The sequence below is a fragment of the Vulpes lagopus genome, chromosome X (genome assembly GCF_018345385.1).
Source record: "Vulpes lagopus strain Blue_001 chromosome X, ASM1834538v1, whole genome shotgun sequence".
Taxonomy (NCBI): domain Eukaryota; kingdom Metazoa; phylum Chordata; class Mammalia; order Carnivora; family Canidae; genus Vulpes; species Vulpes lagopus.
Window position 1 is genome coordinate 15,866,067 of NC_054848.1, and position 12,562 is coordinate 15,878,628.

The 12,562-nt window shown below is 37.5% G+C and overlaps 1 protein-coding gene across 5 annotated transcripts in view; it reads right to left on the minus strand.

The window, feature by feature from the left end:
• Positions 1–12,562, minus strand: part of BCLAF3 (BCLAF1 and THRAP3 family member 3) — a 60,911-nt gene that overhangs the window by 9,973 nt on the left and 38,376 nt on the right. For all 5 annotated transcript variants that reach the window (XM_041741820.1, XM_041741821.1, XM_041741817.1 and 2 more), the window contains 3 exons: positions 7,587–7,701; positions 3,969–4,064; positions 779–934 (listed from right to left, as the gene is read on the minus strand). In XM_041741820.1, the coding sequence (XP_041597754.1) occupies positions 779–934; positions 3,969–4,064; positions 7,587–7,701 (367 nt within the window). The remainder of the gene's footprint in view (positions 1–778; positions 935–3,968; positions 4,065–7,586; positions 7,702–12,562) is intronic.

Sequence of the window (12,562 nt, forward strand, 5' to 3'; positions counted from 1 at the left end):
AACATGCCTCACTTAACTGATGTAATGCTACTGTTCTCATTTAAAATGTAATGTGTAGAATGTAATTTTATATCATATTTATGCTGCATTTTTAAATACCAATATGACAAATTTAAATAAAATCAATCCACAACTAAAAGAGAACAAAGTTCAAATTATCAAGAAACTTTTTATTAAGAGTTAGCACATGTGGTGATGGTTGCAAAGCATTATGAATGTAATTACTACCACTGAATTGTATACTTAAAAATGGATAAAATGGCAAATTTTGTTATATGTATTTTAATCACAATAAAAAACACATGAATGGAGGAAAAGAAAAGTTAGTATATTTTGTAATTGTGTGCCCTTTTTATACAGTCAGTTCAATATTTTTTGGTACTTAGATAATTCACATTGTATAGGGCTAAATATATCAGTTAAGAGTCTTTACCTGAATTTCCATTTCAAAGATGAATCATACAACAGACATTCCGATTTTAGTATATGTGCTGCCAAAGCGAGCACATATAACAGACATTCCAAAGTAAAAAGTTCAAATAGCTGACATATTCACAGTATTTGAGGCATAACAGCAAAAAGCATTTTAACATTCACAACTCTATTACCATCACTCTTTGAACTTTTTCTTCAAATATCATGCAATAAGAACATCTATGAGATCTAGATTATAACCTACGTCAAAATTATATTTAAAAAACACCTGATCTATTAAACATAGATAATTTAGGAGTTCAAAAGTCACTCTACATTTTTAAATGATCATAATGCAACTAACCTTTTTTTTCCTCAGTAATTTTTGTCTGAATTTATTAGTGATAAATCCCCTTGGGCCAGCAAATCGTAAACGCTGATATTTAGCCTGAATGTATAAACTCTTCTGTACTAGGCCTGATTTATAATGGGGCTGGAATCTGCCACCTCTAAAGTTGGTCTGTAAAGAAAAAAAAATGAAATGTAAAAACTACAGCTTCCAAATCTATTAGTATAAGAAATGGAAAAATGTCTGGTACTCGGAGCCACCCTTGATTCTAGGCACTACGTAAATTAAAAGGAAAGAGGTTAATGATGCTTATAAAGTATGTTTTCTTCAAAGGAGCCTTGTAGTTTATTTCATATAATTATTTTTTAAAAAAATTACATAAAAGCAATTTTTTAAAAAGATTTTTTTTTTTATTTATTTGAGAGAGAGAGAGCACAAGTGGAGGGAGGGGCAGAAGGAGAGGGACAGACACAAGCAGACTCCCTGTTGAGCACAGAGCCCCATAACATGGGGCTCCATCCCAGGACCCTGAGACCATGACCTGAACCAACAGTAGATGCTTAACAGACTGAACTACCCAGGTGCCCCTCCAAACCTCTATTCCTGTCAGTATCTTCAAGCCAATCTTTCTTTACTATAAAAATACCATTACAGCAAATATTTTCAAGAGTTTACATTGAAAAAGACCATTTCATGGCCCACACACTGCCTAGTATTATAACAGACATAAAAAGACAATGAATATTTGTTTGATTCCCATGTGGGAAATGTACAAATGGTAGGTTATAATGGAGTGATTATAAGATGAAATGAAGTTATACAGGGATGCCTGGCTCAGTCAGTTGAGCATCTGCCTTCAGCTCAGGTCATGATCTCAGGCTCCTGGCATTGAGCCCCATGTCAGGCTCCCTCCTCAGCAGAGAGTCTGCTTCTCCCTCTCCCTCTCCCCCCTGCTCATGTGTCACACACTCTCTCTCTCAAATAAATAGACAAAATCTTTAAAAAAAATAAAAACGAAGTATATTCCTCTTTCCACAATTATTTAACAAATGAGTATGTCATGTATAATGAAGCACATTACTTTATTTAAAAAAGCATTTATGCCAGGCATATTTTCCAGTTACTTTCTTAAGGCCACAAAAAATTCAGGTAAAACAGAATTATAATGAGACACTATAGTTCTATTAAAACTATCCATGCAAACTTGACATATCAAGAGCTAATTTTGAAATTTATACTGATCATTTTTACATATCTAATAAAGTGATTACTATCTTGCTTTGAATTAGTCCATTACAAAGCAAATTTTATTTATTTTTTTAAAGATTTTATTTATTTATTCTTGAGAGACAGAGAGAGAGAGAGAGAGAGAGAAAGAGAGAGGCAGAGACACAGGCAGAGGGAGGAGCAGGCTCCACTCAGGGAGCCTGACGTGGGACTCGATCCTGGGTCTCCAGGATCTGCCCTGAAGCTGAAGGCACGTGCTAAACCACTGAGCCACCCGGAATGCCCACAAAGCAAATTTTAATGAAATAGCTCCTTTTCTTAGAAAGGATTATTTCTTCCCTGATTTTATTATTAAGAATCGCCTATTTCTGGGCAGCCTGGGTGGGTCAGTGGTTGAGCGTCTGCCTTCAGCTCAGGGCATGATCCCGGAGTTCTGGGATCGAGTCTCCTATTGGGCTCCCTGTAGGGAGCCTGCTTCTCCCTCTGCCTATGTCTCTGCCTCTCTGTGTCTCTCATGAATAAATAAATAAAATCTTTTTTTTTTTTTTTTTTTTTTTTTAATAAATAAAATCTTAAAAAAAAAAAACGTTATCTACACAATGCCTTCAAATTGTGTTGTGACAAATGAAAAAAAAATTTGACATCTAGAAATTAGGCCTCTCAACAAGCCAGGTATTAATAGAAGACCACTTAACTACCTCCTAGTCTGTACTTTGGGGATAGTTTATACTACATTTATGCTCATATTAACTTCCTCCTAATGAGCTAACTATCTAGCCTGCCTGCTGCTTTCACAAAAAACCCTAGATTATTTTCCTTTCTTTCAAGGGAAAGGAGAGATACTGTAGAGTTAAAAATATTAATAAAGTGGGGTACCTGAGTGGCTCAGTCAGTTAAATGTCTGCCTTTGGCTCAGGCTGTGATCCCAGGGTCCTGGAATCGAGCCCTGCATTGGGCTCCCTGCTCTGTGGGGGAGCCTGCTTCTCCTTCTCCCTCAGCCCCCACCCTCCTGCTCATGCTCTTTCTCTTGCTCTCTCTCAAATAAATAAAATCTTTAAAAAAATATATTAATAAAGTATCTATCATAAGAAGGAACTTCAGTCAAAATGGATTTAAAACATATGTCAACGTCTTTTTTTAAAAAAAAGATTTTATTTATTTATTTGAGAGAGAGAGAGCATGCACACAAGTTGGAGGTAGGGGCAGAGGAAGAGACAGAGGGAGAAGCTCCCTGCTGAGCACAGAGCCCAATGTGGGGCTTCATCCCAGGACCCCTCAATCATGACCTGAGCCAAAGTCAGATGCTTAACTGACTGAGCCACCCAGACACTCCAAAAAGTATGTCAACTTTTGAGAACAAGGAGAGAGAAATATAGTACTTCACACACTGTAATTCTTATTCCATATGTCTGTGGGATGAGGTGTTCTGAATAACTAATCACTTACATCAGACATAGCTGTACAAATAATTAGAATGTGATGAAACAGGCTTTAACAAAGTTTACTAGACCAGAATCTTTCTCAGATGATGCAGAAGGACTCTGAGGGCTATACACCTATGTGCAGGATTTTTCAGTCTGTAGACCCTGGAAGCTACAAAGCTATGCATTTACATCTTAGAGGTAAAGGGGTAGGCTTAAAGGGAAGGTCGAGGACCTTGTCTGCCTCCTCACCTAGAGCCACCCCATGTGCACCTGTTTTATATATTTGTGTTTTCCATATAATCTTTGAAAAAGGGTTCTATTGGTTAAAAAAAAATATTTGAAACTCAAGTCCTGAGGAAAGGGGTTGTCATTAAACTGATTACAGTTAAAAAAAAAACTGATTACAGTTAACTACAAATTTATGTCCAGAAATATTAGTTTATGGCTACTATTTGAAATATCACAAAAGCAACTTTTAATTTACTAACACTTAGAACATTATGTTCAAAGCATAAACCCAAAGCTAGAATTAGATGGAAAATAACACCCAGTACCTTAAAACGTCCTCTAAAGCCTGTTGTGTTTTGACATCTTCCCTCAACTCCAAAAGGTTTGTGAGTAGTGTCATCTTTTCTCTGCGTAGTATAATTCTGCATGAAAAAAGTATTGGTATGGGTTAATATACTTTATAGTTTATCTTTTAAAAGATTTCTTTTTTTAGATTTTATTTATTTATTCATGATAGACACACACAGAGAGAGAGAGAGAGAGAGAGAGAGAGAGAGAGAGAGGCAGAGACACAGGCAGAGGGAGAAGCAGGCTCCATCCAGGGAGCCCGATGTAGGACTCGATCCTGGGACTCCAGCATCACGCCCTGGGCTGAAGGCAGGCGCTAAAATGCTGAGCCACCCAGGGATCCCCTTTAAAAGATTTTTATTTATTTATTCATGAGGGACACAGAGAAAGAGAGGCAGAGACACAGGCAGAGGGAGAAGAGGGCTCCATGTAGGGAGCCCGAAGTGGAACTCGATCCTGGGAATCCAGGATCACGCCCTGAGCCAAAGGCAGATGCTCAACTGTTGAGCCACCCAGACATCCCTAAAGTTTTTTTTTTTTAAAGTTCCTCTTACCATTTTAAAAATACAAGTTTTGGGCAGAGGACTTAGATGGACATTTTTCCAAAGATGTACAGATGGCCAACAGACACATGAAAAGATGCTCAATATCATTCATCATCGGGGAAATGCAAATCAACACCACAATGAGATACCACCTCACACCTGTCAAAATGGCTAGAATAAAAGACCCAAGAAATAAGTGTGGAGAAATAAGCGACAAAGATGTGGAGAAAAAGGAATCCTCGTGCACTCTTAGTGGGAATGTAAATTGGTGCAGCCCCTGTAAAACAGTATGGAGATCCCTCAAAAAATTAAAAATAGAATTACTACACAATCTCGCAATTCTACTACTGGGCATTTACCCAAAGAAAATGAAAATGCTAATTTAAAAAGATATATGCACTCCAGCTTATAGCAGCATTATTTACAATAGCCATGATATGGGAGGAACCTAAGCATCCATCAATAGATGAATGGTTAAAGAAATATGATACATAAATACAGTAGAATATTGCTTGGCCATAAAAAAGAATGGGATCTTGCCATTTGTGACAACATGGATGGACCTAGAGGGTATCATGATAAATGAAATAAGTCAGAGAAAGGCAAATACTGTATGATTTCACTTACATGTGGAATATGAAAAACAAAGAGAATGAGTAAACAGCAGAAAAAGACCCATAGAGAACAAACTGATAGTTGCTGAAGGAGAAGGGGTGAGGAGATGGGCAAAATGGGTGAAAGAAGTGTGAGATATAGGCTTCCAGTTGTGGAATGAATAAGTCACAGAGAGGAAAAGTACAGCATACATAATATTGTAAATGGTATTGTAATAATGTTGTGTGGTGACAGACAGCAGCTACACTTGTGATGAACATAACACAAAGATTCATTGAACACTGTGTTATATACCTGAAACTAATGTAATAGTTTGTCAACTACACTTCAATAAAAAAATTAAAAATTAAAAAAATTAAAAATGCACATTTTAAATGTATAGGATTAAGAACACAAAACATGTAGCACGTATTTTAGCTGTAGTAACATACATATGTCTTCCTCCATGGAACCCATAGTAGTTTGTGAGGGGCTACTTTAATTCATGAATGTGAGAAGTATAAAAAAATACTACTGTATAACACAATGCATGACTTTTAGAAAATGGACTATACATTTAGTATTTATTCAGGCATCCAGAAGAGAACCAAACCCATTATTACGTGGAGTTGCTAAAGGGTTCCCATTGTCTAAGAAGAAAATTCTCAACACTGCAGGAGGCAGGTTTTGCTGACTCAGGTGACTGATTTGAGGTGATGCTCCTGCCATGAAAAGTATCAAAAGTCAGAGTATTAAGACTGCAACTACAAAGAACCAGAATCCTTTAATGGGAACAGAAAAGATGGGGCTCATCCTGAAATTTCTTTTTTCCAAAATCAAGTCTTATAACCTATTCATTCCATTTGCTATTCTATTTGCTGTACTTTCTCACAAATCTTCTTCTATCACACCTTTATCTCTCTCCCCAAGTTAAAAAAAAAGGCATAGTACCAGTTTACTGAAGGTAAATATAGTTTACACTATGCCAAATGTAGTTTATGAAAGATCTACATTAGTACCAGTTTACATTAGCTGAAGGTAATCCAAAGAGGGTTTTCACTTTTACAAAAAAAGACAAAATGTGAAAATTGTATTCAGTGTTTGTCTTGGAGCCAGCTGTTATAGAAGCAGCATGTGCCTTGAGCAGTATGCTATAAAACCTTTTCATAGCGGTCATCTTGAATTTATACTAAGTCTATAAATTTGAATAAGTGCACAAAGATATATGTAATGAGAAGAGACTTTGGGGGACCACGGTAAGGAGGGGTGTATTCTGCAAGTGAAGGGATGTGAATCACTAGGGCTCAGCGGGAGGACCGTACCAGACAGCTTCTGACCAGGCTCCCAGTGAGGCCCACCTTCTATTTTTTTTTAAATTTTAATTTTTTAAAAGATTTTATTTATTTATTCATGAGAGAGAGAAAGAGAGGCAGGCAGAGAGGCAGAGACACAGGCAGAGGGAGAAGCAGGCTCCATGCAGGGAACCCGACGTGGGACTCCGATCCCGGGTCTCCAGGATCACACCCTGGGCTGAAGGCGGTGCTAAACCGCTGAGCCACCCGGGCTGCCCAGCCCCACCTTCTAGTATCCAGGTCCTTATGTCATCCCCTTCCCTTGAGTGTGAGCTAGACCTAGAGACTTGCTTCTTCTAAGCAGTGTATGATACAAGTGATAGAACATCACTTCCAAAATCAAATTACAAACAGACTCTGGCTTCCAACTTTCTGTCATTTGCTTGTTCTTATTTCAAAAGCCAACTGCTTTTCTTGAACTGTCTTATGAAATGGCCGACCTTTAGAGAGACAAAGGATATTAGTGGTTAGCTAGGGGTGGGAAACAAGGAATAACTAAAAACATGAGGGCCATCACTGGGGGTCATGAAAATGTTATAAAACTGGATTATGAGGATGGTTATGTATCTTGGTAGACTTATAAAAAAATCATTAAATGGTATACCTAAAATGGGTGAAAATTTCATGGTATGTAAATTACGTTTTAATAAAGTTGTTCCCAAAAAAAATCTTAAGAAAAAAATCTTAATGGGGCAGCCCCAGTGGCTCAGTGGTTTAGCACCACCTTCAGCCCAGGGCGTGATCCTGGAGACCCAGGATTGAGTCCCGCATTGGGCTCCCTGCATGGAGCCTGCTTCTCCCTCTACCTATGTCTCTGCCTCTCTCTCTCTCTTTCTCTCTCTCTGTGTCTCTCATGAATAAATAAAATCTTTTTAAAAAATCTTTAAAAAGTTAGTACTACAATAAATGAAATAAAATCCTACTAAATCAGAGATTACTATTTTCTCTATCATAGTAAGTATAAGACTCAACAGAATATTAACACTGAATAGCAGAAGCATAACATGTACTTAATGAACCGTTAGAAAAATACTGGTGATCTCTATATGTATGTGTGAAGATATTGGAGTGTACAAAAATGAAAAATTTGGAACTCTAATCTTACCATGGGAGGTTTCTGAATAAATTTTCTAAAATTTGATTTTATAAAACCTGTAGGTTTTTGGAATTCATCAACATTAGTATTCTTCAACCGCGAAAAGCTGGAATGCTGATCATCCCTAATAAAATGAAAGCAAGAAAATAAGAATATTTTATTAGTTTACCTTACCCAACAAATAAAAAAGAGAAGTCAAATTGCCCCCTTCAGAGACAATTAAAGCAGCACAATAGTAAAAACAACAACAACATCAACAATAACAGCAACAAACCTCAAAAGATCTACCACTACTAAAATTACAAATGAAATGATAGTTATCAAGGCTAAAACCCTTATTTTTCAACAAACATTATTTGGCTAAGTTGAAAGTTAGCAATAGGGGGAAACAGTATTCTTTGGACCAGGGCTCTTAATCTGGGGTTCAAGGACAGTTTTCCTGGGGGTTGTAACCCCCGAAACCATATGTAGAATGTGTGTTTTCTGAGGGAAAATAATTACTGCTCTTGAGACTTTGGCAGCACTGGATTTCCCTTGCTGACAGACTCCTATTAAGGAAAGCACCAGACACAAAGTGTGTGACTGGCTCAGGTCCCCTCACTGGCAGAGCTGAGACCTCTGCTGCTTCTGGGCCACAGGAACAAAGGACAGTTCCCCTCTCCCGTTATCACAATGTCTAGAGGCCACTATGGCCTCTTCTCAGGCAGCCGGACTTGGGAGGGAAGGTCCTTCCTTGGGCTTCTCTTCTGACGGTAGGGCCTCATTTTCATAGCCCTCGAGCAGTCCTCTCCCTGCCACATCCCCATATCTCCCCACAGTGTTCCTCAGATCCTTCCTGCTCTGTGGTGAACAAACTGCTCACTACCTCAGCCCTGCCTCAATCCCTTCCATGGGTCCCCCACTGACATCAGGATAAAATCCACACTCCTCATCATGACCTACAAGGCTCTTCCTGTCTCACCTGTCACTTTGTTCCAATCTCCCCAACATGCACACTGGGCATTGGAAACATTTAGTCACATGCAGTTCCCAACATACAAAATCTCTCCTGTTTCCATGAGTCTGTATAAGCAATCCCTTCTGTTGTGATTTCCTTCCACTTAGATCAACTTCAAGATTTAGCTCCATCTGCACTGTTCCAGGAAGACTTTTCCAGAGCCCTCTGAGGTAGACTAGATACCCCTGCTACAAGCAAATAAGCACTTGGGGGGGTCTTCACACATATCACTCGTGTTTATTATTGGTGCACCTGCCTGTTTTACCCAGCAAGTTGTGATCCCTTTATAGGAGGCACTGTAGGTGGTTCATTTTGTGGTCCCAGCTTTGATCCCAAAACCTGACATGGAATAGCTACTCAGAGTATTATGAAATGTTAAAAACTCTCATGTTCTGTCAAAATGCTCATGATATGATAGTAAGTCAAAAGAGTAGGGTGCAAAGCTGTATTTGGAGGATAACTTATTCTAAGGCTTTTTTTGGGGGGGTGCCTGGCTGGCTCAGCTGGTAGAGCAACTGACTCTTGATCTCGGGGTCATGAGCTTGAGCCCCACATTGGGCATGGAACCTACTTTAAAAAAAAAGATTTAAAAAATTTTTTAAGTAATCTCTATACCCAACGTGGGGCTGGAACACAACCCTGAGACCAAGAGTCATGTGCTCTACTGACTGAGCCAGCCAGTGCCCCAAGGGTAATTTTAATTATTTAAAATATACTACATATATGCCCAGAAAAAATAAATGACAGGAAATGTATTAATGATTAACAGTGGTTATCTCTGATTCACGAAATTAAGAATGCCTTATATTTTTATACTTTATTGTATACTTCCAAATGTTTGCCATTAGCATATACTATTACTTTCATAAATAAAACAATGGACTTTTAAAAATCCTCTTTGCAAAGCATATATCTGATAATGGAGTAATGTCCAATATATAAAGAATTCTTTACATCTCAAAAAAATATAATAATCCAATTTAAAATATGGGCAAAGGATTTGAATAGGCATTTCTCCAAAGAAGACACACCAAAGGCACATGAAAAGATGTTCAAAATCATTAGCCATTATGGAAATGCAAATCAAAACCACAATGAGATAACATTTTATGCCCACTAGGATGGCTATAATCAAAAAGATGATGCCACCAACGTTTTAAGAGCATTATATACAATAGGCAAAAGCTGGAAACAAACTGAATGTCCATCAACAGAAAAATGGACAAATAAATGTAGTATATACAATGGAATATTATTCAGCCTTATGAAGGAGTGACTTTTTTTAAAAAATGGAATTCTGGGGGATGCCTGGGTGGCTCAGCGGTTTGGCGCCTGCCTTTGGCCCGGGGCGCGATCCTGGAGTCCCGGGATCGAGTCCCACATCGGGCTTCTGGCATGGAGCCTGCTTCTCCTTCCTCCTGTGTCTCTGCCTCTCTCTCTCTCTCTCTCTCTCTCTCTCTCGGTCTATCATAAATAAATAAATAACTAAATCTTTAAAAAAAAATGGAATTCTGACATATGATACAACATGGATGAAAATATTATTCTAAGTGAAATAAGCCAGACACAAAAGGACATTATATGATTATATATATATATATATATATATATGTATGTATATATAAATTACCTAGAACAGGCAAATTCACAGAGACAGAAAGGACAGAGGTTATCAAGGGCTGGGAGTAAAGAGGATACAGAGTTACTCTTTACATGGTATAGAGTTTCTATTTGGGAAGATGGAAAAATTCTGGAAGTGGATAATGTGGATGGTTGCACAACACTGTTAATGTGCTTTATGCCAATGCATTGTACATTTAAAAATGGTGAAAATGTAAATTTATTATATGTATATTTTGCCACAATAAAAAATGTAAACTCCCCCAAAAATTTTTAAAAAATTAAAAATTTAAACCCTTTGATATTTGATTTGTGACCAAATGAGTATCCAAATTAAAGAAACTATTTTCCAGCATCTCTGCAGCTAAGTATGGCCATGAGACTAAATTTTGACCAATGTTGCTGAAGCTGCATGTATCAATTCCATAGTCTTTAAAGACAAGACTAGACTATGGACATGATGGGTAGGGCACAAACACCCATCCTGGACCATAAGGAAGATACCACGTGGAGAGGATATCTGAGGAACAAGATCTGAGGAGGCTGGTTTCCTGATAGGTTGACCCTACCTACCATACTCTGACTTCCTGACTGTAATCTTTTTCTAGATGAGAAAGAAATGATTTTTCTCTTGCTCTTACAATCCATTCTCTACCCAGCAACCAAGGTGAATCTTTTAAAATTGAAATGAGATTATATTTCTTCTTGGGTTAGAACCCCAAATGTTTCCTAATCTCACTCAGAGTAAAATACAAAGTCATCATGTCCTCCAAGGCTCTTCAACAATCTGGCCTTACCTACTTACTCTCTTCATTTTCCACTGTGTTATAACCTTACTGGTCTGCTTTCTAGTCCTTAAATAAGAGTTAGCATGATCCTGCCTGAGGGTCTTTGCCTTTGCTGTTCCTGCTCTTAAAAAATATTATCCCCCCCCCCAAAAAAAACCTATGGTGAATTCCCTCACTTAATTCACATCTCTGCTCAATTAAAAAAAATCCTAAATGCATTCCATAACTATCTAAATAAAAACACACCACACATATTATTCTGTCCTAATAGACTTTCTCTTGTGCCTTATTTTCACCTATCACTCACTGACATGTATTTATTTATTTTCTCCTACCATTAAACTGTAAGCTTGACGAGGATAAGGACCTTGTGTATACCTTTTCACTGTATTTTTTCTATACCCTGTGTAGCTAAAAGGAAAGTCTCTGCAATCTGATGTCCTATCAAAGTCTACTGATTCTATTTTGAAGCTTCTTTATGCTCCACTACATCTCCACTACATCATGCCTATATAGCACAACACTTGGTAACACTGTATGGAACTTAGTACTGGTGGTTACAAGAGGGAGAAAGAGTGGGTCAGGAAAAGACATAGAGACATTAGGATAAGATATTGGTCAGAAGTGAGGAAACAGAGAGAACAGAGTTTTCGAGAATGTCCTAGCATTAGGCTTGCTCAGGAAAGATTACCTTATGTATTAGGGAATAAAAGGTAATCAGGCTTAAAAGAAGGCTTAAATATATTACAATGTAGGTATCCTCCGTCCTATATACTCCTTTGCAAAGTCTTCATTCATTCAGTCAACATTCATTCAATTGAGCTCAAGGCAGTGGGGATACAATGGTGGGCAAACATACACAAATAACTTGCATATAACTGTTTGAGGGGGAAAAGATCACACAGGTGGGAAACTACAATATCCTGTGATTTATGATTTCATATTTCATTTCTTCTGAATTTCTACAGAAATCTAAACACTGGACTAAAAAGGTTTATGCAAAAATAGTAAAGAGGTCAATTTCATAGACTGAATTTCTAAGATAAAAGGATAAAATCAACAGTTTATTTCTTATTTTAAGAAGGAAATCAAATTAGGATAAATATAAAGATTCGAAATAATTTTTTTCTAAATCTTTTTTTAAAGATGTGCAATAGCAAGTGCTTGTGACGATATGAAGAAACTGGCACCTTCATACACTGCTAATGGGAATACAAAATGAGGCAGCCATTGTGGAAAACTGTCTGGTAGTTCATCAAGAAGTTTAACACCGAATTATCATAGGACCCAGCAATTCCAACCCTATGTATATACACAAGAGAAAAGAAAACATATGTCCACACAAAAACTTTCACATGAATGTTCACAGCACCATAATTAACCATAGTCAAAAAGTGTAAAGAACCCAAATATCCACCGACTGGTGAAGGGATAAACAAAATATGGTTATCCATACAATGGAATACTATTCAGCCATAAAACAAATATTCACACTACAACATGGAGTAATGTTGAGAATCATATGCTAAATGAAAGAAGTCAGCCACAAAAGGCCTGATACTGCATGACTGCATTTATAT